Raw genomic sequence first — 24,398 nt, 5'->3', positions numbered from 1 at the left:
ATTTCCCACATGGTTGATTGGTTGGTTTGTTTGTTGTTTAACGTCGCACTCAGCAATATCCCAGCTATATGACGGAGGTGTGTAACTAATCCAGTCTGGACCAGACAATCCAGTGATTAATATCATGAGCATCGATCCACACGATTGGGATCGATGACATGCATCAACCAAGTCAGTGAGCCTGACCACCCGATCCCGTTCGACCGTTATTCGACTTTTACGACAAGCATAGTCACCTTTTATGACAAAAATGGGTTGCTGAAGACCTATTCTACCCCGGATCTTCACGGGTCGATTTCCCACATGGATACATTGAGTGAAGTCTATTTCAAATGTTCCCCATCATGGCATTGCTATATCAACACAAAGTCCTACTCATTCATGCGTTATTTAGATTAAAATTGAAGACTCCACTTTATTAAAACTTAAATCACCCTCGATGACATGAACGCTTATTGACATTTAAAAGTAATACCCTTGCATTACTAGAATGCAGAAGTGATGTACTAAGAAGTTTCTGACGTCATTGTCTAATTATCTAGTGAACCTGTTTGTAGAAGAAGGAAGTTCTAAAACAAATTCTTTATTTTTTAAGGGCAAATTTGAAGGTTTGGATAGAAGTGAGTGAGTTGGGTTTTAACGCCGCTTTTAACATTATTTCAGTTATATCGCGGCGTGTCAGCTTAATGTGGGAGGAAAGCCCGAAGTGATGCAGGTCTCAGACGTTTACCACTTCGGTTAAACCCTCGAGCACGGGTATGGTGCTGACAAACCTAGAAACATAATCGGGTCGAACCGGGATTCGAACCCACAATCATAGGTTTCTGGCGTGCCCAAGGGACGCAACTCTGCACAGCGAATCGCGGCGCCTTAGACGACTGGACCACCTGTGCCCGCCTGTAAATAATAATAATAATAAAAATAATAATAATGGTTCATATGAAAAACAACACAATAATCAAAATAGTTAATTGCATCGGACATTCTAGTTTCTATGCCACTGATGCGTCACATCGTCATCCACACTTCTACCATAAAACGTTTTGAAAGCTTTACTGAGGCCTTGAATTTTGTTTCCTTGATCAAACAACATTTGTGCGAAAGTCATTTGATGCTCTTTGAAATCATCGTACGAAAAGCGTGCTCGATTGTACCCTAAAAAGATCGGTTCATGATACCTTCATGGAGTCATGTGTAATATGTGATAGCAGATTCCTAAATGTTTGGCAGCATTTATAAAATGCTCCAAATTATTAAAAGATTTTTACGTTTAGTTTCTGAATATGTCCAATGCGTATGTGGGCACGTTTTAGTGGTTGAGTGTAATTAAGTCCAAATAACCATTAACCTTGGATGTGCTGTAGTTTGCTGAAGTTGATCTATAATGTATATCAATGATTGCAACACGCGTGTCCAGCTAAACAGGCGTTATCGTATATCCATCTGTCGGACACGATCCATATATAACGTATGATAAATATGAAGCGGATGTTTCCCACTTGATACATAATGAATGAGTACCAAAGTACATGTGATGCATTCCAATCAGGCCGTGTACACAAACACAAGAGCATCAGATTGATTATTGGCAATGCTATTAATCAACATTGTTATTGTTATGATGGTTATTATCCAAGGATGAAGCAAGACAAGGGATGTATGTTTTTAGTCGATGTTAAAAGGGTTCAATATATCATCGCACACATTCCTGATTCTTGTGTCAACGACGGCAAACGACTTGATCGGCGCTGGATGCAAGTGGTACAATAGATAACACTCCACTTCGGGTTTTGTCTTCTAACTGTGTGACGTACCGTGTCAGGAATCAATATCACATTTCATCATGGTCAGTTGAAGCTTATCTTAGTCATTAAAATGAGGTCACGTTTGACCACTATGACATGGTGTCATGTATTTAGAGATGAAATTTCGTTTTTTCTGCAAACGTTAAGTTGTCTTTTGATTATTTCCCTCTACTGAAATAACATTTTTTGCCGAAGAAAACTCCTTGTTTTCCTTAATTGCATTGTGTTTTTTAGTCCAAAGAAAACCTATAATGGTAGATGATAAATAGAGCCTTTGGCACCAGATCTCGTGGAACTTTGTGAACTGGGTTGATGGTACAAAACATGTTAATCAATAAGACAAACCAAAACTCCGGTATTATTTCAATAATATTCCAGCTGTATGACGGATCTGTACATAATCGAACCTGGACCAGACAAACCAGTGATTGATATCATGAACAACGTTGAACGAATTCGGGTTACGACGACCAAGTTAGCTAGCATGACCATCCGATCCATTTAGTCGCCTCTTTCGACAAACAAATGTTGCTGGGGACCTTTTCCAACCTGCAACCTCAAAGACTAACACGACTGCCATGTCCACACTTGATAGGGACATTTCCAAGGAGTAAAACGCCGATATGGAAACAAGATGTCTGTGCGGACAGTTGATGTGCATTTTGTGTGCATGCGAATGCTAAAGTAAATGTTTGGCAGAACCGTTTCGTTCTATTGCATCAATCGATACCACTGATAATGTAGAACGGAATCGCTACCTATTATTGGTAAATAGAGATCGATCACCTCATAAGCAATTGCAACATGTCGATAGTTCGATCACGTTCTCCAATCACCACAATGAGTGGGAAGTCCAGCCCTTCAGAGTGCGATGTCTATACATGTGAAAGGGAGGCCATGGTAGGCTGTATCTCTGCACGTCAGAGAACTTTGCTTTGCGCCACAATCAGCAATATAACAGCGGTTTGTAAGTTTGTAAGTAATCGCGTCGGGCCCCACATACGAGTACCGATCCACGCCATTGGTAAGATGACTCACAGATAGTCAGGTCACACACAGCATCCACCTATCCTTATTCTAGTCGGCGTGAATTGGGGCCTTTTCTACCACGGAAACGATGGTGATTACAAGGCTGAAATCATGTGACATACATCGTAAAGGAAATCCGCAGATTATTTTAAATGAGTCGGTGTCTTATCACTCCTGAACAAGCACAGGTACCAAGAACCAGACGTGAAACTGTTTCCCGCAAAGGCAATGTCACGCTCTTCCGAGCGGCTTGGGTTCGAATCCCAGATTCGCTCTGATAATTCGCTCTACCAGTGCCATATCCGTGCTCGTGTGTTTCATCAATGTAGTGAAAGTTAACAACCTTGGCCTTCCTCCCACATTAAGCTGACATGTCATGGTAAAAGTGAAATACCAAAATCAGCGTTAAACGCACTAACTCACTCTATATTGTCCAGCGGTAGATCAAAGATTTGTCGTCGGCCCTGACAAACTTGTGCACAGATTAGTCAAATTTGAATTGAGCACGCTGTCAGATATTGAATACCTGCCTGTCACAACACACTTATGCGATCAAGTATAACAATTGATTCCGAGATAGTATAAAGTTAACGTCAACCTATTTCCGATTCTTAATGAAAATAATTGAGTTCTGCAAATGTTGGCTACCAAATATGTGGCATGGATAATGTTGATACATTTGTGAGCCTAACTACGAAGTTTGTTTGTGACATGCATCAACCAAGTCAGCGAGCCTGACCACCCGATCCCATTAGACAAGGATAGTCGCCTTTTACGGCAAGCATGGGTTGCTGAAGACCTATTCTATCCCGGATCTCAGCGTTACCAGACGACAGCGCGGAATACAATTGAGTCGATTTTCATCAACAGAGAATGCCTGGTCACTGTAATGCTTGCATAAAATTTAAATGCTGTCCGGTTGTGTTTTTTGTCGTAATTCATGTAAGCATGGAAAGTATTGTACTTAATACATGCTCACCGTTGAGGGTGTACTATTCAGTCTTAGTAGTTAGAAACCCGTGAAGATCCGGGGTAGAATAGGTCTTCAGCAACCCATGCTTGCCGTAAAAAGCGACGATGCTTGTCCTAAGAGTTTACTAACGGGATCGGGTGGTCAGGCTCGCTGACTTGGTTGATGCAAGTCATCGTATCCCAATTGCGTGGATCGATGCTCATGATGTAAATCATTGGATTGTCTAGTCCAAACTCGATTATTTACAAACCGCCGTCATATAACTGGAATATTGCTGAGTGCGGCGTTAAACAACAAACAAAACAAAAAAATCAACTGAAATGGCCAACTACAACAGCCATCCGTACCTAAACTTTAGGGAATGATGCTCCTCGGGGGGAGGCAGAGTTCAAGAGGGGAAGAGGGAGCCTCGAAGATGATCCAAGACCAGGAAGACCTACAACTGCCACCACGAATGAAAATGTTGATAAAATATTTGATATGGATATGGATGGTTGTCGACTCACCATTCATCTCATACAGTTGATATCACTCATGAGGAATGGACTGGGCCTGGCAAAGGTTTCAGCACGCTGGGTTCCAAGGCTTCTGACTCCTAATTGGAAACGCCCCAGGTTCATCTTCTTTCTTGAGAATTTAGCAATTGTTTCGTTTTGTAGCAGGGCGAGCTGATGTTGTTGAGCGAGTTGTAACCATGGATGTATTTTTCGTTCACCACTAGCAACCAGAGACTAGACAACATCTAACGTCTCCTCTTCCGCATGAGGCAAGTCTGTCAGACGATTAATGTCCAACATCATGATAATCTGCAGAGGCAAGAGCACAAAGCACCTGCCCCCAGGTCTATGGCTGCAATACATGACTGTTGTTTTGAACCCAAAGAACAACCTCCGTGGTCTATGTCAGATTTCCACCTATTGATCTTCACTGCAGCCAAGGCAGTCCATCATAGTTGGGCCTAGAAATGTTCAGTCGCCTCTAGTATTGTTCGATGGATGGATGGATGGTTTGTTGTTTTACGCCGCACTCAGCGATATACCAGCTATGTGACGGCGGTCTGTAAATAATCAAGTCTGGACCAAACAATCCAGTGATTGATATCATGAGCATCAATCCACGCAATTGGGATCGATGACATGCATCAACCAAGTCAGCGAGTCTGACCACCCGATCCCGTTAGTCGCCTTTAAGGACAAGCATAGTCGTATTTTACAGCAAGCATGGGTTGCTGAAGACCTATTTTACCCCGAATCTTCACGGGTCTTCGATGGAAGACAAATAAGATGACTCAGATATGTCACTGAAGGACATTGTGTCTGATCATTTTACGCAAGTCACGTGATGCCGCGTGTAACACATCATACTTATACCTGCTAATAAAGGCAAGAAGCTACACGACAGCGGCCTGTAACAATGAATCGTGACCAGACAATCCAGTGATTGATTATGTGAGCAACCATCCACGCAGTCAGAGTAGAAGGGCCCGCTATCAACCAGGTCGCAGGGGACCTATTCTCACAAGGAATCCACACGGGGGGTTGCCAACTTGGGGATGGGGTAATACAATTACGCACTAGTTGGGTTTAATGCAGCTTTCAACAACAGTACAGCTGTATTATGACGTTTACCAATTTAGGGAAACTCAGTAGCATGATTATGGTGCTAATTAATCGAGGATCTTAATCAGAGTGAATTCGAACCTACGTTCACATCATACACACCTATGGGATGCAACTCTGGCTGGACATCGAATCCATCGCCTTGCACTGCAAACACGAAAACGTCGTTTTTTTCCGTATATGGTCATTGGACGGAAAAACGACTAAAAATTCATTAAAATTGATTAATTGGTCAGCGTCTAGAAAGTGTCCAGAAAAGGGTCGAGTTTTTCAAGCGTAAAATGGACGGAAAAACGATGCTTTTTGCTCCGCCTTGTACAACTGTTAACGGCCAATCAGATGGCGCTGGTCCCCCACGCACGTGATGTCCAAGGCTACCTTTCGGAAGCTTTAGGTTTCGTATTTCTGGCATTCCTTGCTCTCGTATGTGTCGCGCGCAGTGCAGCGAGATTTGCTGATAAGCTAGTTTTAGGATAGGTTACATGTTAATGGAATTCAGACACGCGCCAAGAAGTCAAACCAAACAATGTTACTAAGTTTATTGTGGTAACGGCTATGTACAGTTACCCCTAGCGGATAATGGGTTGTGTTTCATTTGGTTATAACAATAACAAATTTTTTAATGTGAAGTTTACAAGATATACGACTTGGACGCGAGGTCGGTCACATGACGTTCTTCACGTGACTGTATTCTTGAAAAGGCGTAAACACTGACTACTTCCACATTCCTGGGGAAAACCCTTGGAATTCCCTGGTACGAATTCATACAGAAGCGTGGTTGCAAGCCCATTTAAGGATACCCTCGCTACAACTACGGACTTGTATAGGTCCATGCTACAACCCATCCCAGAGAGAAAAAACACGAAAAAAAATCCAAACTGTCGCAGTGACAATTTACAGAAATCTATGAATTTACCTTAGTATCTATTTGACACATCTTCACAATCACCTTTCAATGATCGGCCAATTGATCAGTGATGCCAAAGGCTTGAAATAGCCACAGGTTAATTAACAACTTCGAAAATATCTCCCGTCACGTTTATCGTGTCGGCCATTTTGACGTATTGTACTTGATGTAAATGTATTACGACGCTCTGTCATTGTAATTGACTTACTGAGGTAATTCTGTAAAAGATCTTCTCATCTAATGAGGATATTGTTTGGAATATATTTCTTGTAAACATACTAAAACGTATGTTCCTCTCTTTGGGGGGAACTATTTTATTCCGGGGTGGCCCATTAAATCTAGTAGTAAGTCAAGGCACCATGCGTGATCTGTTATTTTATGTGTTTAAATTACGATTTGGGGCGTTAATAAAATACACTGACGCAAGTATATTCTATTCAAATCAATTGGATAATTGAATATGCTTTCTTTTACATATTACATAACATCATGGTGTATCAGACTGATGTGGGATAAAAATCCGAAGTGGTTCAGGTCATCCAATGGGTGTTCGGGAAAAGGTGAGCGTATCCTGCCACACAAGTGGCACCCGTCACAAACACATGCAAGGACAAGTCAATGATTCACCTGAACAAAGCACGGAAACACACAATGATGCCCGTCCTCAGTTTTACCGAGCATGTAAATTATTTTGTCCGTCAAAAACATGGACGAGTATAAACAATATGTTCATTCACGTAATACATGTCATACATTTGACAAAATGTATTGACTCGGAGCATTATTGTTAATCACAGCGTATGCAGTTGAACTCATCACCCATCCCATTATTGATAACTTTTCTTGAAGATCTATGAAATCAGAAGCTGCAACACTCTTTTATCTTTTAACTGGCATGTCAGACTTCTATTTCATTACTCAGTTTTATTTGCACGGATTACTATGGAAGGGACATTGTCTCGTTGTCGCATTGTCGCATTGACGCCTTTACAAAAACAAGCAAAACGTGTCAAAATTAACAAAAGCGCGACAATTGGCCATTTGTCGCATTGTCGCGTGTTCGCATTGTCGCTCTTTGATAATCTTTTTCTTTATTTTACAAAAGGGCGACGATGCCGTAACGCGACATTTTCAAGTTCAAAATATGTCTCGTTGTCGCATTGTCGCCCCATCACAAATGTGTATAAAAGGCGTAAAGTTCAGTTATTGTTACAGTTAGGAAGTTCAACCTGATAAAGGTACGTCTTGAAATGAAAACACAAGTCCGTCCGCGAGTCCATAACGTTTTATTGTGAGCTCTTCTCTAAAAGTGCTTAGTGTTCAACTGCCAGTTCCAAACACGTCGTACCTCCTCAATAATCCACATACCTCCAGTGCAGTGGTCTTCCGGAAGATCTTACTCTTGACCGTATTAGACAACTGACGAGTGCACGCCTGACCTGTGACCTCGTTGCAACCCTCGTGATGTGTTTGCCGAAGGGAGAGGTGTAGGAAATGTGTGCTCCAGCCCAGCGCAGAGCTCGCGACACACTGTATACTGATGTATACAGCATATTGCAGTTGATAAACTGTATACTGCATGTGATACTTATTTGCGGAAATGTTACAACTTTCAAGATTCAAGATTCAATTTCATATACAACAGACCGCCGTCACTGGAATACTGCTGAGAGCGGCGTTAAAACAAATTGTTTTCATAATGGAGCTCTGCAGTCATTTAAAATAGAACCGTATACATATGTACATGTAGTACCAACTCACTCTATTTGTTTCGAATATTCAGCAGAAAATATATTATTAACCAGGTCTTTGGGAAAAGATATCAGATTTTTATAAGCAGCCACTTAGGGATGATAAACGACCCCTCGCTGATTAGGTTGTTGTTTACTAAAGAGCAGAGTTGGCCATGTTAGATGATATAACCAAAATCCAGGCGCTCCGGCGGGGGGCAAGCTGGTCTTGTTAGTGTATGGTATGAGCTGTGACGTTGACCCAAGAGAATAATGTAAAACATGAGACCAACTCAAGTCTATAATGATTGGGAAAGTCTCGATTCCCACAGCTCTAGCCTGAAATTAAGAATTGTTCTATGCTCCATTTTAATTGTATTATTTTCATTTTGTAGACATGGATGGACCAACCAGGAAAGAAATTGATGGAATATTAATATCACATGTTACCACTGATCCAGTTAAATTCATCACACAATAATAAATTAGTATTTGACATTACGGAATTTGATGATTAGGGCATGATCATGTACATGTTCACTGTAATAATGTACACACCAGTCAACTTGATTATAATTTTTATCAAAGTGTAGCGCGGCATCAACGATTACTTTATGATATCCTCACTTGTCATCGATGTATTGACATCGAACAATGGACGGCAATTCGAAATTCTTATGGATAGCTTCAATAGGGACAGCGCCGGTGTCAGTACAATTTTCCTAGTTAAAATAAGTATCTACAAAATATAATCTGAAGCAGACAAGAACAATATTTTTTTATTAATGCTTACTTTCATGGATAGAATTAAGGCAATCTAGGCTTGCCAAATCGTTCTAGACTTGAGCTGGATTCCTTTTAAATTTATTCTGTATGGTCTGGGAGACGAACGGGCGTCAGTATCGCATGGAGAACTGGGACAGCCTTAATCAGTGTAATCGGGTATGTTGTGGAGTTTCGGTTTTGGGCTGTTTGCTGAATATATAGAATTGCGAGTTATGTATACTCTGTATTCTTTCGTCATGGTAGCATATATATTTTCTATGTTGCTTTTTGAATTATCCACAAATAATGAGAACTACAATGTAAACCTCTCTCTGGAGATATGCAATAATACTACTGAAGGGCATATCTGAAAAATGGGACTTCTCGACAAATATTTCTTTCTTAAATACTACCCGTTACAGGCATTCTGATTATTATATCATACTTTGTACAGTTTAAAAGTCCAATAATGGCAAATTGTGTATCTTTCTACATTTTGAATTAATTATATTTTCTGAAATAAAACCTTAGCATCAGATAGTGATATACACGAATATGATCTATACTATCATATATGAATTATCAATTTCGTATTATGAATAAGATAAACAGAAATATGATAGTAAAACAAATTATTTTAATCTATTCTTGTGAGTAGGTAACGAGAGATCTAGGCAACGCACTAACGTAGCCATTTATGTAAAATGAAATATTAAAAGTTTAGGGGTTTGAACATGCACATTGAATGACAGGGAAGAAAGCAACGCAATAATTAAATTATGAATCAAATTATGTTATAAATATAACAATATTTAGAAAATATAAGTTAATTTCTCATTGTTGGAAGGTGTTTAATAATTATATAGATTTTGTTTGATTGTTTGTTGTTTAACGCCGCACTCAGCAATATACCAGCTATATGACGGTGGTTCGTAAATAATCCAGTCTGGACCAAACAATTTAGTCATTATCATCAAGGGCACCGATCTACGCATTTGGGATACGATGACATGCATCAACCAAGTCAGCGAGCCAAGTCGCCTTCGTAGAAGCATGGGTTGTTGAATGCCTATTCTAACCCGGATCTTCAAAGGTATTTTTTTAAATAATAAGGTACAATGAAATTCTGTATATGTCCATAATAAGTGTGTATAAGTAGATGGATAATATGTCCATACACACCAAGTAAATGGTGTATGCATTAATTTAAATGCAAATGATTCAATGATGAGTTCTTTCACAAGTCCATATTTCAAGGCATGTATTTGATATTCATAATAACTCCACAAAAGCTACACAATGGCAACAAAACGGTACCAAAACGGTACCAGCATCACGGATACCAATAATACATGAGATACATATAATTACTTTAAAGTTAAAACATGTATCTAAATAGAAAATTAGAAGGATACACTTCCGACATTTTTCGTATTTTGTTTTCGTTTTGAGAGAGAAGTTGTGATTAGTATCTGATGGGTGCAAACAGGTGTTCCCTTCCGCCCAGGCCTTGCGGCAATGCTATAGCCCAAAATGAAACAAGCCTTGTTCAACAGGTTCAGACTCAAATTTCTATCCCACTTGGGCTCCTTTTAAATTTAAATATAATTTCTCGTGTCGATATGTGTCAGAAGAAATGAAATATTACAGCACTGGTGAATAGGTTATATGCGCATGTCAGCGTCGATCCTATAAGATCCTTTTATGCAAAATACATATATACTTATGAATTAAGGTAGTAATACTACGCAAATATATGTCCAGATGCATACATCAGTATCATCTCGTGTTCTTAATTCGTGCTTTGAGCCCTTTTTCTACCGGAGATTCTGGGGTGTTACATCACACCAGAAAGCCAGGTCCAAATTCAAGTCATAATTTCATTGTCCGTCTTGTATGTTGGAAACCAATATCGCAATATGGCTAAATATTGCTGAACGTGGTATTAACCCGATTACTCACATAATTATTCCATTTTCTACAGTCATCTACGAACACTATCTTTAAGGAGGTATATCTGTATCATCCAAATGTCCATACATATATGACCACATTTATATGTATAAAGCAAGTCGTCCTGCACTCTTCCTTAAAAGATAAATGTTAAGCATTTCCTCTGTATGTATTTATATATGTAAATATCGTTTTAATGTAATGCTGATGCAGTAAACGTACCACAGACCTAATGCTAGAATAACATCTAATTTCTGAAATGAACATATTTTACAGAAAAAAACAGTTGTTTAAACAATACTTATAAAATATAAGAACAAGGAGCCAAGAGCCAAATATTGGGCTGTGTTGGACATATTTGTTTCGGGGTCTTATGACAGACAAACCTGATGCCTTTAAGTATAAAGATAAGTAAGTATAGATGTTGTACATATTCAAATATGTTCGTGATTAACCCAACCCTGAAAAATATTGAAAGATGAGTGGTAACTATTTATGCCATTCTTTCAAATTAGAATGAGAGCACATCAGGAAAGCATGGTACTTTAATATACGTATCTTGTTAACCCAATATTCTTTTTTAAGTAAGAGCAGCATGTATATCGAGAGTATAGGTTTGGTGCGTGACTTATCACACAGTACTTTCAGAATGTGTGCATATTCTGTTTATCGGCAATAAATAACATAAGACGATTCATACGGGTAAATACGATTTACTTCAGAACTAGTATAGATTATTTAAGGTTAGGGGGAAATGTATGTAATTAACAGAACTTTGGCCCGGTTTGAAGGATTTGGGTCCTGGCTTGGGCTTTGTGTTGGACGTGTAGACGGCATTTCCAGGTTTGACGTATCAATGACAAAAATGATGTCAGATGCAATTCTCTGCCTTTTCGGGTGAACAACTGGCTTGCCTTTGGATGTGTTTGTGGCGGGTGCCACTAGTGGATCGGAATGAGCTCGCGTTTTTGCGAGCATTTAATGTCATCATTCATTATGATGAATCATGAAACATGCTCCTGATGTTGTCGCAATGGTGCAGTTGGCGCTACTTTTGGCAAGGGTTTCTCTTTTGTTGACCGATAAACATGAAAATATATAATGTTAGTGTATATGGTCATGTAATTAAGAAACAAACGACGAGTGGGAGTTGTTTATTGTACGATAAACAACGACCGAGACTCGTTTATTTCTATATGAGATATCAACATTACGTACAGCCTCTTTTAGGGTGTTAAATTAGGAAAAAATACACGCTTTACAATATTTACCCGTACTTAAATAATGATGATTCCTTGAATAGAATCCGACAGCGGCCATGCTAGATAAATCCATTTTAGGATTTGAGTTTGGTCCCGCATATTCTCACAATTTTCTCGTCAATCATCTGTACCTTTTCTCCCAATACCGATTGTCATATCACTCTCACTTTCGGATTCTCCAGCAATATTTATTGGGAACAACTCACTAGACACATACCTCTCAAAAATAAGGTCAAATTAACAAATTTTACTTTTCAAGTTGCGAGTGCATGTTCGAATCTCAATAAATGACGTCATGATAGAACAATGTTTTATCGTGAAATAAATATCGCTTCCTTCTTTGTTCTTTGTGAATTATCGCGTAGCTATCTTATATCATCAAATGCCAATTTCTAATTGCTTTATCATGACGTATCCGTGTCATGTAGCAATAACATACACAAATATCGTTGACTTAGACGTTGAAAAGTGTCATGAAATATGATTATCCTCTTGTGTGCAATATTTCTGGTTGATAAATCTAACATATTCTTACTTTAAGAATAGCGACTATACATTATTATATATCCCTTATCAGGTCCCTGTAACATTTGCAAAATGATACAAATATAAAAATACAGCTGAACCTAAATGTAATGTTTTAATATCCTTACGTTGCTGAGTGCAGCATTTAACAACAAACAAACAAAACATAATATCTTTAAGAATTATGTTAACAATTCCGATGCTGAAAATAATCTCACAATCTCCATACCTCTTTCTCTCTATGAAAACATAATAACTTTTTTTTTAATGACCTGAAGGAATAATAATGGCAATACTATCATAATTATCATCATTATGTATGTTACTTATCCTCAAGTGAAGTAGTCCTCCACACTATACATTCAGTGAAGAAGCCCATGAACATATGAACTATGTAACATACATTCATGGAAATTAGATGAAGTTAGCAAATGGTATTATTCGGTCGAACGTCTATCAGCCATCTACTCTATTCATGAAGAACATTTCACGTGGGACCAACAGAGGGAATTATGACTATCGACTTGCTAATTATTTTTTATATTCATGCCAGCTCAAACGATCTATTGGCTTGATTTATTGTTATGGTATCCACAAAATAAGTAGGATCCGATTTTTTCCGTTTTTGTTGAAATAAAACTGAATAATATTTGCTGTTTACATATCAAAGTTTGCCAAATTGTTACAAAATGTTTGCCCACAGCAAGGCTACGTATCCCCAACATATTGTGCTAGGCATAGATTAAAATCTAGTCTCTGAAATTAACATATCGTACATAAAAAACAGTTGTTTAGTTATCTTAATAAAAATATAATAAAAAGGAGCCCAGTGACTCTCTTCATCCTGATACTGCAGTGATCTAGACTTGCCAAACATTATAGACTTGCATGGGCTGTATTTGATATGTATTTGTATCAGGGTCTATGCTAGGCACAGTATCACTGGACTGAGGGAGGGCGGTATTCCTCCTTGTGGGTCACCTGCTTGGCAATATGGGACGGGAAAACTGCAGGGGGTGAGGGCAGTTAAGTTGATGGTACAGACAGATAAGAGAGATCATTTTACAAATGTGAAACCTCAGTCCACAAAGGAAGAGGCGAAAGCTGAAACTTGGTGAGGTTTACAGAACAAAGGCAGTTATTTCTAGTTTCTTACTGACTCTCGAAGATACATTTAATAAAACAATTAATGCGTGTGTGTGTGTGTGTGTGTGTGTGTGTGTGTGTGTGTGTGTGTGTGTGTGTGTGTGTGTGTGTGTGTGTGTGTGTGTGTGTTTGTGTGTGCGTGCGTGCATGCGTGCATGCGTTGTGATACGAGGGTTGGCGAACATGTTGTCAGATGATTGTGTGAGTAAGTTAAGTGGTTGAGGATGTGGCAGGTATGGGTATTGATACATGCAGACTTGGGGTTGGGGGACTGGGTGTGCCTGTACTGAGGTCTTTTGTTTCACTCACTTATAGGATTAAATTAAAGAAAACGAAATTCAAAGTACGTTTCTATAGTTTTTGCTTCTAATACTAGCGGGGCGGTCGGGTAGCCTAGTGGTTATTGCTGAAATAGTGCTAAAAGCGGGGTAAAATCAAACACACGCACTCACTCTAATACTAGGATAAATAATCTATTTTTAAGCCATTTTGAACCTCTTAAAAATTGTTAGTCAATCTGGACTTGGATTCTGTCAATTTCTATATTACTGAATATTTAGACATTTTATAAATTGCCTGAGTGAATCACATTTTACACATTGAGTGTAACATACATGTATACACCCTTAAGGTTCAAGAGGAAAAAAAATGATTCTATCCAATGAAACAGCAAATGAATGAAAACAAAATGCCAATTTCATAATAGTTTTATGTATACATTTGGGCACCTTCCTTGTTCGAGTCACTTATGTTCACATTGCATTGCATATGCATCGAATTACACGTTTAAAATATCGTAAATATTTTACAACATGTACATATTATTTATCAGCAAACAGAGATTATTATAACGCAATAGATTTCATCCGTCAAAACATCACAGAAAGAGGGGCAGCCTGGAATTTTACAATGGCATCTGAATGCACTAAGACGTTCAACTGGTCAGGAGGTGAGAGTTGCGGAAGATTACGGTAAACTTCAGTTACAGATCTCCATTACGAATATCTAAAGTATGAATAAAGATCACAGCTTGCTATGACGTGTACTTCATGCCTGCAGAATTAGCAATGTCCTTAGCTCTAAATTGTATGTCTAAATACTTATGTAGACAAAGACCCAAATGTATATAGGCATGACCATATTATATTCTACGCAAATATCACCACATTTAAAAACAAAGCTAGATTGAGTCTTTAAAGGGCATTAAGAACTGATACACACAAGGAAAACTATTTATGGATGTCAACGGAGGAACACTGCGTTTCGGAATATATACTTTCTCCTTCATCAGGTGCATATTATTAAATGCTATGTGGCAGAGAACATATATTTGTACCTGTAAGAACAACAAAAGTAAAAAGATAGCAACGAAGGGAACGCAACATAGGAAGCCAACAGATAACTGGCATGGCGCTGATTATCCCGCCTCCCGTTTGCCCATTGTCCATTTCCCATTACCAATCATTCATAAGTTAAGTTTTGGCTTTAATTTGTCCATTGATAATCAACCATCAACGTCTATTATCTCCACCCTAAAAATATGTAGTTTGCTGAGAAAGTGGTATCCAAATATAATGTGTGTCACTGTTGACCCCTTTCTTAAAGGCATTGTTGGTTCAAAGCTTTCGGTCATAGAAGCCGTGCCATTTTTTCTCTTGTCAGAGGAGTACACAAAGTATACGTCATCTGGACTAACATTTTTGGTTCGGTGGCTGGGTTAGATCGCCAACTTTGTGTTCTGGCGATTAGGTGCCTCACTCACAGTGTGGGTTCAAATCCCGGACGGGACTCAACCCAAGAAAGTACGAGAATCTGTACTTTACTCAGAAAGTGTTATCCCAATTATAACATTTGTTGTCAAGAAAACACAATAAATGTATATTCGGCTTTGGATGGGTAATGATATCACAGACATATACGGATATTGATGATGACTTGGAGGAGCTTCGTAACGCACGTCTTCTCAATTCAGGGATTGGTAAATCCAAATATGTGTGTGCGCGTGCGTGCGTGCGTGCGTGCGTGCGTGCGTGCGTAAATGTGGGCCTGTTGGATGTTACATAAAACATTCATCTTGAGCGGGATGGTAGTTCGAGTTGGATTAGCATGTTAACTATATGATCTTCTTTAGGCAGAGAATGCCGCCCATGAATGTATTGATGAAATTCCTAGGTACATGGGGCCTTTTCGTCCCCAGGAATACCCACAGTGGAGACTTCAATGGGGATAGGGTGTACACAATGTGCTGCCTGGTAGATTGTGTGTCATTAGACCGGACAACGTTGGTCTTTGACTGATTGTGGCGTAAAAAACACACTTATTCATTTACTTATATCGGAAATTGAATGTTCATCTTAATTGTTATTGTTGAACATGTAATATATTTTTAAAGAAATACAACAGTGACATAATAACTACAACTTTATGTGAACGCGAGTAGCTTTTTTGGAATGAGATGAATAAGTCTTATAAAGTTGTAAGCTTCTTCACAACCGTGTAACTATGAATTGAGTTTATTGGGTAATCAAAAAAGAGATAGGACCTAAAATAGCCAAATTTCATACGATTTCACTTGTCCACCATCTTGGATGCAAGGCGAAAACATTTCAGCGCGTTTGAAGCCACTGAGAATGCCCCCTGCAGAGTTGGACGAACATTCTGCGGTGGCGCGGCTGAGTTGACCAGAGGCTATCAGCAGTATTTCCTGTCCAGGTTATTTAGGTCAGTGTGTGTGTGTGCGTGCGTGCGTGCGTGCGTGCGTGCGTGCGTGCGTGTGCGCGCGCGCGCGTGTGTATGTGTGTGCGTGTGTGCGTGTTTGCGTGCGTGCGTGCGTGTGGGGGGTGGGGGCGGGTGAGATTAGGGGGATAGATAATAGATTTAGCAACAAGTAAGGTCATCTTGAGTGGGAGGGTATTCGCAGATGGATTAGCATATGAACTATGATTCTCTTTAGGCAGAAAATGAGGATCCACGATGTTCGACCTGGTAGAAGTGTGTTATCAACCCTCACAGCATTGGTTTTTTGACTGACTGTAGCGTCAAAACAAACTCATTCATTTACTTGAACTGAATGTTCATCTTAATTGTTATGGATAGTCACGGAGCCATGATCCAGAGAACAGGGTGTCATTAGATAGAAATAAACTAAGTAATAATAGGATTACCAGAAAAACGGGGTTTTACACACAAGCCAATAAACTTCGCTCATTAACACCAGAGTAAGTCAGTACAATATTAAAAACTGCCCCATAATTATGTATGACATGCTTGTCGGGTATTGCTACATATATATGTGAAAACAAAGTTATTAAAATGAAGAGCAAAACTGATGAAAGTTAACAATAAACGTGTATACGTGTTATATCGTCACTGCAAAAATAATTATTGTTTGTCTTTAGTATTAACATTCAAATACGTTATATCTGTATTAGCGATATTGTCTTTGTTCCACCGGTGAGTCAGCGTTAGCCGTACTATCTCGTAGTATAATTGAATTTCTGAAGACATCACGATACAGTTTTTACGATGCATCACGTCTGCACTAGCGCTTGATAACAGCCTTGTGATTGGGTGTTTCAGTGGTTTAAATCGCTGCTCTTGATATTGTTGATTAAACTTTGATACTATGAACAATATAATGTTATGTGAGAGGTTGACTTTAGAACGGTAACATACTAATCGTGTATAGGATGACATAAACAGCACAATGAGAAGTTCGTCCAGATTAGTGTATAGGCAACATTTAATAATTAAAATAATTACATTCAACAACTCCCCTTTTAAGTCCATTTTCCTGACTTATAAGTAAATGCAAGAACAATCGGCCGGAATACAATGTATAGTTCTTGTCCACTTCCATATGACTATATAGCATACAATAAGCTATCGAGTCCCGTTTAGATCGGTTTGGGTTGCAGCCTAGATAGCCATAGAATAGTTTCATCTTGGAATCTCCCATATCACTGGGGATCTTCTTCAATTTAAATGGAGTTACTCGTTACGATTCCGAACCTTCACGTGACTGTGTTTATGAACCATTGTCAAATAGTGGTGACATTAAATCTAGGAAACAATACGCGAAATCGCGCATGCACAGAACGGAAAATTTGGTCAAGGCATTAAGTAATCCGTATGCGCAGAACAATTGATTTCAGTACTTCCGCTAAGCGCTTCGAGTGCAGCGTCAAACGCGGGCCTGTAATCTAACACGCGGGGACTGACCAATGAAATCTGAGAAGTAGAAATACCGGTAGACGCTGTTGCTTGATTGACAATGTCAATCAAGAAAGGGAGGAGCTTAACGCTATCGTTCTCTCCCAGTAAATTCCGATGTCAAATAACGACGTTATTTGGACGGAAAAACGATGGTTTGAAAACGTCCAAATAACGTCGTTTTTCCGTCCAATGACCATATACGGAAAAAAACGACGTTTTCGTGTTTGCAGTGTTGGTTGACTTGGTTTCCATTGATCCGGCCTTGAATCAGAATGTAACCAAACCCTACTGTAGATATTTTGGAAAAAGCGAGAAATTGTTAATTTCTGTCACGTACCTGAGTAGGAAATAATCCAAAATATATTCATAAACTTCATGTTTTCTCCCACATAGTGCACATGTTCCGTCGTTGCCACTCTGGCATCTTCGCATCCAGCGAGCTTATGTGAGCTTTACATAAGAAGCTCTGAGAAATTATAAACTGCGGCCATGAATCAATGCGAGTTTTTGGTTACTTAAAAACACAATCAACAATGAAAACTCGAGAAGAAAGCTGAACAAATTGATTGAAGTGTTTTTGTAATTATATCTGAAGTCGTACTGAACTGTGGAGAAAACCCGAGCACAGTTATTGAATGTAAAGATTTTAGTTGAACATCATACTTACATGTAAATTGTGGATCAATAATTTCTTTTGAGACCTGTCATGCTCGAAGTTTTAAAGAAACTAAATTCGATAATGCATTACTCATTCCGCCCATACCTTTGTTCGAAAGGAAGACGAATACAATGACTTGTATGGGTGTGGAAGAACTAGATGCCAAGAGACGTTGTAGGTCACGATCTGGAAGGATGCAAGGTGTCAGATGCACTGGTGCTCACCTGCAGATTGATTAACGCCGCTTTGAACATGCAGTTATATCACGGCGTGTCAGCTTGATGTGCGAGGAAAGCCGGACGAGGTGCAGGACTTGGGCTTACCACTTTCAACCCACGAGACTGGTATGTGTGGGCAAACACAGAAACATAATCAGGGCGAACCGGGTGTGTGTGAGTTGGGTTTAACGCCGCTTTTAACATGATTCCAGTTATATCACGGCGTGTCAGCTTAATGTGGGAGGAAAGCCCGAAGTGATGCAGGCCTCAGACGTTTACAACTTCGGTGAAACCCACGAGCACGGGTATGATGATGACAAACCTAGAAACATAATCGGGGCGAACCGGGATTCGAACTCACAATCATAGGTTTCTGGCGTGTTCAGGGGACGCAGCCCTGCACAGCGATTCGCGGCGCCTTAAACGACTGTGCTCCCGGGCGAACGGGGATTCGAACCCACGATCAAAGGTTTCTGGCCCGCCTGAATGACGCAGCTCCAGACAGTGAATTGCGGTCACCCGTGCCAATGAGGACGGGGTGGCCGGGTTGATTGTGTGGCATCGCACCCAGAGATCGTGGATCAGGTATGAAGGGCGGTCCTGTCAGACCTAACATTATTGTACGTCACGTCCACACACTTTTCGAATACTTTCACACAATTAGACAGAAGGTGCTGAATTAAGAGCCGACATGGCTGTTGTTGCAATATCGTAGCTACCTTCTTAAGAGTCCAATGCTTGTTAGGCACCACCCTTCACAATCTTCGTCACATTTGAGAATATCTTGTACATTATTATACCCCCTGGTTCCAAAACCAGAAAAAGGTATTGAGTGGAACTTTCTCACCCGTGAAGATCCGGGGTAGAATAGGTCTTCAAAGACGACTATGCTTGTCGTAAGAGGCGACTCACGGGATCGAGTGGTCAGCCTCGCTGACGTGGTTGATGCATGTCTGGTGCAGACTCAATTATTTACAGACCGCCGTCATATAGCTGGAATATCACTTTCTTTACTGATCAAAATAGTAACAGCGACCAGTAGATGGGCAGAAAAGGTGGAACAGCAAGACCCCACTCCGGATCCGCCTATGAGCAGTACCCAGCCAGACATCTCCCCTGAATTAACGATTGTTTCGTTTCAAACAATGCAACAGTGGGTTTTTTTGGTGTTGTCTAACACCTCTCAGCAATATTCCAGCTATTATATGACACCTGGCTGTAAATAATCGAATCTGGTCCAGACAATCCAGTGATTGAAATCATGAGGCCCAATCTACGCAAATGGATACGATGACGTGCATCAGCCAAGGTAGCGAGCATGACCACCCGATCCAGTTAGTCGACTCTATGGCAAGCATGGGTTGTGGAATAACAATTCTATCCCGGATCTTCACCAGTACATGCTCAACCATGAACACTGTCATTTTCATCATGCTCATAAAAATATGAAAGCATAATATGGAGGCATCAGTTCAGGGGAAATAACAACAAAATCAGAGAATATACAAACACAGAGTTCTTAATTGTATAATTTATTTGGTTTGCATGATTAATATAGGTGAAAAACATATATTAGAAATACGTTGCTTCTTACATGCGAACTTTGTATATGCTAATATCTAAGCAATACGTATACAACCTGTGATGACCTAGTGTAAGAAATATGAATTAGAAATCGTTTCTAACCTTGCTGGATATCATATTTTATACAAAAAACGTTACTTCTTGTGGTATTAGTATACTGTATTATAATTAAAAAAATATCAGTCCCATATGAAACGTCTATCAATTATGTACAAATTCTGTCATTTATTATGTCTATGTAAATGGTTACAAAGATGCTGGACATTTGCAGCAATGTCAATGTTCGCATCATCAAAGCATATTTCAAAGTGATAATTAAAGGACAGGCATTTCTGTTCCAATATTTACAAATAATTTTTTTTTCATAAACGAAAACTGAAAATCTCTGACTATGTTACTGCACTCCACACTCTCCTCCGGGCACGTCCATGCTAAATGAGATGTGGCTATAAGAGAAAATAAGTTGTTCATGGAGTAGCAATAGACTACAGTGAGTATTTATGACCATGGTATCACTTTTTTGCTGACTGCTGAATAAAAAGATCTAACCAGACTAATGTTATTATATTGGATATATCAATTTTAATGACAATTTACCTTCAACAATGGTCCCTTCAATAGTAAGATATGGGAAAGTCTCTGAAAACACCTCCACACAACAAATATATATGTATATAAACATCTGTGTGTGTGTGTGTGTGTGTGTGTGTGTGTGTGTGTGTGTGTGTGTCTGTGTCTGTGTGTTTGCGTGCGTGCGTGCGTTTGGGAACTAAAAAATACCAAATTATGATTCTTCTATTTAGTCAGATAATACAACTTTATCATTCTTGATTGGCAAACTGAAATATTTCACGTTATATATAAAAAAAAGAATCAGATTTGTGTCTCTGAAGTATTTCCTTTAAAAAAATGAGTAATATACACGTCAAAAATTGGGTGGAAGATTTCAGACTATCAGTGACAACACAGTCAGACATAGTCTAAGCGAACTATGTACAGCACACTATGAAGAGAGCACCTGCACAGACCCTGTCATGAAGGGGTCCAGGGTATTTATAACATTAGACGCCCCTAGGAATTCTAGTAAAGGATACATGCCCTCAGCAACCTGTTTGTCATAAGCGGAGACTAAATGGATTGGGTTGTCAGGTTCAGTGACATTGCTGATTGCATGTCATCTTTTGTATTTGAATGGATCAATGTTCATGATGTCACTGGACTGTCTGGTCCAGACACGATTATTTACAGACCGCGGTCTTATAGCTGGAACATTGCTGGGCGTGGCATTAGTGAGTGAGTTGGGTTTAACACCGCTTTTAACAGTATTCCAGTTATATCAAGGCGTGTCAGCTTAATGTGGGAGGAAAGGCCGAAGTGATGCAGGTCTTAGACGTTTACCACTTTGGTTAAACCCACGAGCACGGGTATGGTGCTGACAAACCTAGAAACATTATCGGGGCGAACCGGATTCGAACCAACAATCATAGGTTTCTGGCGTGCCCAAGGGACGCAACTCTGCACAGCGAATCGCGGCGCCTTAGACGACTGGGCCACCCGTCCCCCGAGCGTGGCATTAACCAAAAGGCAAACAAATTAAGGATGAGTAGACGAATCTTCACCATGGATAACTTCTTACTATGTTTCACTGCATCTCACTGACATTTACGTCAGAATGAAACAATGGTTAATAACAGAATGTGTAAAAAACTAGAACAAAACACAAAGAGAAAACACAAAGGATAAATCTGTGAACTGTAATACTGATGAAAATAGCAATGTTTGTCCAAGGGAGACAAACGAGGGGATACCCTCCCCTTCAAACACACAGACAGGTGACATAACATTATACATGTAGGCAGGGATTTACCAGTGCTTCATTTGCACCGCAAACATTTTATAATTAACAGTCCCACTTAGTTTATTTGGAACAAAACCTTATCCTGTGTCGGCAGCAACATGTATGACAATACTATAGGGATGTCACAATATACGATCAATACGTCATGAATAAGCTGGCAGTACAATACATGTAGGCATTTCATGTCACGGCTGTATCAGTTTCCAAAAACTAATATTTACAATGTTTTGCATTTACCCAGTCAGGCTACTGTTTCACAAATCGATCTTTGTTACGACTATTGTAAGTCTATGTTAAGGTATGGGAGTTACGATTGACATAGCACTAAGATCTTAAGTCGATTTTAAGGTATTGGAGTTACAATTGACGTAACGCTAAGATCGTAAGTCTATGTTAAGGTATGGGAGTTACGATTGACGTAGCGCTAAGATCATAAGTCTATGTTAAAGTAAAAGAGTTACAACTTGTCAACAACAACAACATCCTTTGTTAGCCATGCAACATAAAACATCGAGTTCACGAAAAAATTAAAAATAAGACATATTGTACTGTGACTCAAATATGGCAATATGTTTGGAAACATGAGACAGGTATATAGTGACACCCCTACCATAATGCTATACTGACAAGAAACTCAGGTGGGTCGACATGATCAGTTTCAATAAAAAACAAAATCCACTAAATTTCAGTGTACTCCTTGTAGAAGGAACTGAAACATGATGTGTGAGACTCATCCTCTCCATCTCCAGGGCTAGCATTTCAGTTCACATACACTTACCCCTTGACCCATCCCTGTGGTTCTTGCAATCGCAAATCACCCGCCTGGATTATTTAGTAACATTTTACCGACCAATCAAACATCGACATAAGGAAAAGGGAAAGGGTAAGGGAGGAACATGTAAGTCATTTTCCTAGAAACCAAAGCCACCACCAGCTTTTATGGACAAGACATCCTTTTCATTAAAAAGATTTTTGACGTCTTTTTTTGCATGTCAGTCAGTTTTTCAATGTTGAATTTCTTGCAAACTCGATCATAATCAATGGGACTGGCCAATCCAATAATTGAGGCTGGATTGGAACTCGCATTCTGATTGGTACGTTAGCCGTAGTACCAAGGCCAATCAAATTGGAAATCAAGGGTGGGTAATTTGAGATTGGGTGAACCAGGGGGCTGAGTCCAGGGGTCATGGCAGATTTACCAATGTGCTAAGCCTGGAGATGTAGAGGGAGTGTGAAACTGGACACAGTTTAACGACTAGGTTTTCGATATCTCAATCATTGAGGACGTTCTGATTGTCGGTTGGTCTGGAGTTCAACAGACTCAACTACTGTGTTTTTCAAGATATTGCTTTTTCCATTAACTATAAAAAGATTCAAATAATGAATGTTTTGTTTATATTTCATATCATTCCAGAAAATAGACTCAATAGTATGATGTTGGTCATTTGACATTAAAGGTTTTTCATCAAACACCGTTTTCCATCACAAGAGTAACATCCTTCTACACAGACTCCTGAAATGGATTACCTATACCAGTCTCAACCAGGTAATACAACCAAGTAATTTTCAGTCAAATAAAAACATTTTTAGTGATCAAACTATTAAACTTACGAGAAAGTTTGGTCCCTCTCAATATTAATATATATATACTACTCAAAAGAAATTAAGAACACCCCTTTTTTCAAATGGCTTTAGTCATGTATAGTAATACGAAAGAATCGGGTGTTCTTTAACTTCTTTGAGTAGTATAGATTGGATGTTTGATGTGGAATAATTCCAGATGAGTGTCTCAAGTTCATTCATCCAACTTAGTGAGTCCGTGGAAGGAATAATTGCACAGCTACAGTTGGGACATAACTGTCAACAATATACACAACAATTACGTTCTTGACGTTTCATGCGGCAAAGTCTAATTTCCCAAGAGTATTTCACAAACAGGCTCAAAGTCATTGAAAATATATGTAACCAATGTTGAATGTTAAAAACAGGATTTATCATGGAAATCTTCTGCTGTTTTACTACAAGAAGCAAACACCACATACATAAGTTCAAAACAAGACTTTAAGGTTATCTTATGATTCTAAATAACATCTATGAACAAAAATCACGATTAAGGCTAAAAAGAAAATAGTCTTGGTTCTCAGGCACCAC

General features: G+C 39.3%; 1 protein-coding gene across 1 annotated transcript in view; it reads right to left on the bottom strand.

Moving 5' to 3' along the window:
- LOC139450533 (uncharacterized) overlaps positions 1-18,335 on the bottom strand; it is a 44,230-nt gene extending 25,895 nt beyond the window's left edge. Inside the window, exon 1 of the mRNA XM_071232262.1 lies at positions 18,267-18,335. Coding sequence (XP_071088363.1) covers positions 18,267-18,306 — 40 coding nt within the window. The 5' untranslated portion in view covers positions 18,307-18,335. The remainder of the gene's footprint in view (positions 1-18,266) is intronic.
- Positions 18,336-24,398: the final 6,063 nt, after the last annotated feature.

Source organism: Haliotis cracherodii, unplaced genomic scaffold (assembly GCF_022045235.1).
Source record: "Haliotis cracherodii isolate W230 unplaced genomic scaffold, xgHalCrac1.p SCAF_8, whole genome shotgun sequence".
Classification (NCBI taxonomy): Eukaryota; Metazoa; Mollusca; class Gastropoda; order Lepetellida; family Haliotidae; genus Haliotis; species Haliotis cracherodii.
The sequence above is the reverse complement of the archived record's forward strand: the minus strand, read 5'-3'. Positions and strand labels throughout refer to the sequence as shown.